General features: G+C 33.6%; 1 protein-coding gene across 1 annotated transcript; it reads right to left on the reverse strand.

Annotated features, from left to right (window-relative positions):
- Positions 1 to 441: 441 nt before the first annotated feature.
- On the reverse strand, positions 442 to 3,496 carry LOC135208973 (lipase 3-like). The gene is made up of 3 exons (XM_064241522.1): positions 3,331 to 3,496; positions 2,057 to 2,145; positions 442 to 807 (listed from the first exon to the last, which is right to left on the reverse strand). The coding sequence occupies exons 1-3, from the start codon at positions 3,430 to 3,432 to the stop codon at positions 747 to 749; spliced, it is 252 nt and encodes an 83-aa protein (XP_064097592.1). The 5' UTR covers positions 3,433 to 3,496; the 3' UTR covers positions 442 to 746.
- Positions 3,497 to 5,929: the final 2,433 nt, after the last annotated feature.

Raw genomic sequence — 5,929 nt, forward strand, 5'->3', positions numbered from 1 at the left:
GAGAGAGAGAGAGAGAGAGAGAGAGAGCGAGAGAGAGAGAGAGAGAGAGAGAGAGAGAGAGAGAGAGAGAGGGGGGGGGGGGTGGGACAACAGTTATAATACTACCAGTAATGTCAGGCTATAATCGAATATGATTGGTTGAAGAAGTTTACATCCACCAATCATGAAAGGCTGTAAGCTATATAACTGTCCTTACGGAGTGTTGCCAACATACGTGTCCTTATTTAGGTGAATATCAGCAAGGGCTCTTGTCCAAAACATGCCCGTTCTATTTGGTATGGTGCCTAAGGGAAAAAACAAGGCTTATGTTGCCCACTGGACTTAACCAACCAACCGAGAAGGTTTCCAGTCCATTTTACCGTATGCCAGAAAGTCATCTCGACTCTCTTTTACATTACCATAGTTAGTGATCGTAATTACAATCGATAAAAAAAAGAACACTTAATAACACTTATTATTCATTTGTACATTATCTATTTGTATAATAATTTTAAGGTTGAAAGTGATGGTAGCATCAATAAAATAAAATATTTCTATTTCGTCGTCGAAAGGAAATTCGGTATCTGGCAGTGACAGTCTTCAGTAATTGAAAGAAAATCTTACAAAGTCATTTTTTTATCTCAACGTCAACTTTCCAGTAATTCGACATAATTCGACATCAAAGTTCTTCTTCTTCTTCTTCTTCTTCTTCTTCTTCTTCTTCTTCTTCTTCTCTGTTCCTTTCGTTGTCTCCAGAAAGTTCGTCCTTAGTAAGCGGCGAATAATTCCAAGACCTTCGTGTAAACATATTCGTTGGCGTGGATTCCCCTGTTGGTACGGAAAGAGAAAATCCAAGGCTTTAGAATTCTAGTAACTTCTTCGTCTCCACCTGCTATCCTTTTTAAGGTAAGGGGGTCGGTTGCCTTAAAGCTTCTTCTCCAAGTACTTTTACTCAGCAGCTTCTCCTTCTCCCTCTGTGAGTAACTTCTTTCGTCTCCAAATTCTCCATGTTATTCTATTCGTCTTCATCTCAACCTACTATCCTTTTTAAGCTAAGGGGTCGGTTGCCTTAAAGCTTCTTCTTCAAGTACTACACTCGACAACGTCTCCTTCTCCTACATTTATTTATTTGCCTTTTCCGTCCCGACTTTTCCCCACGCAAGTCTAATTCTTTACAGATGTGCAGACCATCTCAGTCTCGACTCTTGTCATATAAGTAATCTTTACAACTCCTCCACTTTTGTTCGCTCCTTTACTTTTTAGTCTCTCACGCTGGGAGGGAGATCCTCACTTTAGTTAATGTATTCTAATTCCTACTACAACACTTCTTTCGTCTCATTTTTATTCTTCTTTCATTAATATTATTACAATAATTTTCCTTACTCTCTCAGGACAGCGATGGAGGGTAACAAGAATTTCGTTTGATTACTGCTTCCTATCATCAATTCCTTTTGAAGACTAAAAGGAGAAGTTACATTCTTTAACAAAAGAAGTGGATAAGTAATGTGACCCCTTTCTCTACTCTAAATCTAGATATGTTGTTAAGGATACTCTTAAACTCCTTAAGCTTTAAGGGGACTTTATAGTCTCATTGTAACAAGGAATGTCAGATTTCAAGAGTATAACATTATATCAATATTTACACTCACGAAAAGGAGTCTTATTTTATCTTCATTATTTTCTTTCTAAATCATAAAATACTTGTCATCCGATAAATTCAGGACCTTCCAAGTCTAACAGTAGAACATTTATCTTACTAACTCGAGAGAGAGAGAGAGAGAGAGAGAGAGAGAGAGAGAGAGAGAGAGAGAGAGAGAGAGAGAGAGAGAATTTGAAGGGTCTTCAAGCTCCTGTTAAATTTAGGACCTTCCAGTTTTAACAGGAAGCCACTTACCCTACTAATTCTAGAGAGAGAGAGAGAGAGAGAGAGAGAGAGAGAGAGAGAGAGAGTTTGAAGAGCTTTCAAGGTCCTGCTAAATTTAGGACCTTCCCCGTTTTACAGGAGACATGTGATCAGTATGTCATTTGCCTTACTAATTCTAGAGAGAGAGAGAGAGAGAGAAAGAGAGATGCTCACCATCCAAAGTCCAGGTGATTGAATTCCTCCTTTGGCACGTTGTAATTCAGGACTAAGTTGGGTAGGTCAGCTGCTAAGCGAGCAACGTCCTGCAAATGAGGCAATGCTTAATGCTTGGTACAAGTTCCAAGTGTCAGATTGTTCGCGCTTGCAGTTTGTGGAGATCGTTGGAATACGTGTGTGTGTGTGTTTTTGTATACACAAATCCGCAACGCTCAGCCACTTACACATAAGCTTCATTGGCCACAGTTTAATCCCAAAAATATTGTGAATATATTTCAATCACTTCAATCTGATTTAAGTACTCCTCTTTATGCAAAAATATCTCTATTATATATGAATTACGAGTATGTGATACATTCATCTTATTACAATGCCTCGCGACACGAACTCATATTTCATTTCGGTATTAATGTCATAAATTAAGTCTCCAACTGAAAATTCTTGAAACAGAAAAATGAAATGTAACACCAATGTTCTTCTTCAGATCATCAAATATGACATATGAACAGTCAAGCCAAATAATTAATACATTTCTGCCTTATTATTCCAACTGCAAGGAAAACGAAGAGGCCATTCGTTCAGCCTCTGCGTTTTCATTGTTTGTAAGTGTAATTCGTTTGATGAAATTTACGCTGCCAAGCCAAAGACTGATGCATTTTTTGGCCACTCAGCGCTTAAGACATCGGAAAATGGAAGTAGCTGGATATATATATATATATATATATATATATATATATATATATATATATATATATATATATATATATATATATATATATATATATATATATATATACATACATATATATATATATATATATATATATATATATATATATATATATATATATATATATATATATATATATATTTATATATATATATATATATATATATATATATATATATATATATATAAATATAAACGCCAGAATATAGAAAGTGCTTACTTTCTATATTTTGACGTGTTTATGGGCTCCTTTTATTAGATGAAATTCTGTTGTAACAACATTTTTACCAGTCATACACTCACACGCTCACACACACACACACACATATATATATATACATATACAGCAAGAAGCATAATGTATTAAAAAAATAAAGTGGGTAAAGCTAGAGCCTTACGGAACGCCATTTAGTAATGCCCACAGCGCACTTACTTACTATACAGGCGCATTTACGTCACCGCCCTTTACATAACGCGTAAGTTTACGTGTTTGACTGATGGAGAGGGGCATGGCACAATCGTATGACCCCAGTGGTCTTACCGTAGGGTCAGCCAGCCAGTCGGTGTTCCCCCAGAAGAGGCCCACAGGGGCGGTGACCTTCGCCAGGTTGTACAGGGGCGGTTCCCTCTGGCCGTAGTGCATGATATTGCCGATTTCTCCGTAGTCGAATTTACAGAACTTATCTGTGAAGAAACATGTTTGCAGTTAGTCATGTATATACTATGTATATATATATATATATATATATCTATATATATATATATTATATATCTATATATATATATATATATATATATATATATATATATATTATATAGATATATATATATATATATATATATATATATAATATATATATTATATATAAATATATTATTATATATCAATAAAAGGAGCCCATAAAAAGGCTAAAAATATAGAAAGTAAGTATACCACTACATTTTAGAGACTGCTGTCTCTCTCTCTCTCTCTCTCTCTCTTTCTTCATAAACCTACTTCAAGAGAAAGAGAGACAGTAGTCTCTGAAATATAGTACTTTCAATATTTTGGCGTTTTTATGGGCTCCTTTTATTAGGTGGAATTCTGTTGTCATAGAAAGATTTTTTACCAGCCATATATATATATATATATATATATTATATATATATATATATATATATATATATATATATACATATATATATATATATATATATATATATATATATATATATATAATATATATATATATATATATATATATATATATATAAATATTGGAATCTTTATCACATCACCGTGAGGCTCACCTGTCGGCCGAGTCGGTAATGTCACTGAAGACCTGATGATTTCTCCTCCGTCTGTCAGCTGGTTCGAATCCACAAGAGGACTAAATTCTTATCAACTAAGAAATTCCCTTTCGGTTAAAGTTTATGGAAAATACAGTAATACCGAGGTAGAGCAAATTGGATATGAAAGGACATTTGTAGCTTAATGCATATATATATATATATATATATATATATATATATATATATGCATAAAGTCTCGTCAATTACCAGGAATTGATACCTACCCCAAATCAATTCACGTTGCGCCAGTAAAAAAACTATAAAAAAAAATATGAATTTTTCATTTATCTCACCACTGGCGGGTCATTGAAGTCATTATACGTGATATTAAAAACATCTAAAAAAATATATAACGTAAATATCCATATATATAATTTTTATAATATGAACGTTTTGACATAGTAGTCATGAATATTTATTTCACCTCCCAGTGCAAAATCTGCGTATGTACGTATTTTTCATGATGCAATATTTTATCCAACGAGTGTGCAGCAAATGCCATATTTTCCCTGTAGTGAGAAGCTGACTTTGCCGATGGCGTTTCAGAAGCTATGGTCATTCATGTCATTTTACATATATATGTACATATGATGCATGTATGTATGTATATATATATTATAAACATGTATATACATATGTATATTATTAGGGCTTGTGCCTTGCATGATAAGGCGCCCTATGAGGTAATGTTAGACTAGCGATAATCTATACGCTAAGTCGGTTGGTATTGCACTTCCATCTTCAAATGGAGTGTCTGGGGTTTTGTAGATCACTTACGAAGTCGGTATTATCTTTACGACGATGTGTTAAACTCATGGTTCGGTGAGGTTCTTGTAGAAAACACAAGGTATAAAAAATAGTATATTCTTCTGAAGTTTTACATGATGAAGATCAGGTATGATCGTACAAGTCTTCTATGACGATAGCTTGATCGCTTCTGCCAATGATGATGGCTAATCCTATTCCTCTACATGATAAAGCTTAGGTAAAGAGGTACAGGTCTTCTAATGACGATAGCTAACTCTGTTCTGCTGTCTACCATCTCTGTTACAGTTATGAAGGAACAGACAGTAGTTCGAACATATGAACATACATACAATGACATAGTTTCATACGAACACACAATCAAATGAGACACGCTACAGATCACGTAGGCCGTTTGAATAATAGGTCGGGGTAGTTGTCTCAAGCAGGGAGCTTGGACTAATGTTTAAAATAAACAATTGAATGACTACAGGTGACGGCATGTTATCTTAGCTTACATATTTATTGTATACGTCATCTTTAGGCGTCTCTAGTCTGATCACATTCCTGCAAGCAATCTGGTTGACCTCTTTAGTTTTAGACTTTTATATATATGGACTAACATTCCATATTTTATTATGTAAACACTTACATTAGCTCGGTCAGCTACCAAAACCAGCTACTGAATATTACTCAAACTTGACTTGCATTAGACTATAGGAGTGTGATACAGACACTATGTGAATATATATATATATATATAAGTAAAGAATAAAATTCATTGTGTACATGAATTGATTCAAGTAATAAAATATAAAACAATGATATTGGTAAATAATAGTGATCACATGATATATAATAATGATACAGTTTTTCACTTCATCTCATTAAGATAACTTATGCTACAGAAAATACTAATGTACTTCTGATAATTGCATAGAATGAAGATTAACATGATAAAAATCATATTTTAACTGATAAAAAATTTCATATATGAATTGATAACATTATTAATGTTTATTCTGATTGATTCGTTGATTTTAATGCTAAATGTTATATATCTG

This window comes from Macrobrachium nipponense, chromosome 37 (genome assembly GCF_015104395.2).
Source record: "Macrobrachium nipponense isolate FS-2020 chromosome 37, ASM1510439v2, whole genome shotgun sequence".
NCBI classification, from domain to species: domain Eukaryota; kingdom Metazoa; phylum Arthropoda; class Malacostraca; order Decapoda; family Palaemonidae; genus Macrobrachium; species Macrobrachium nipponense.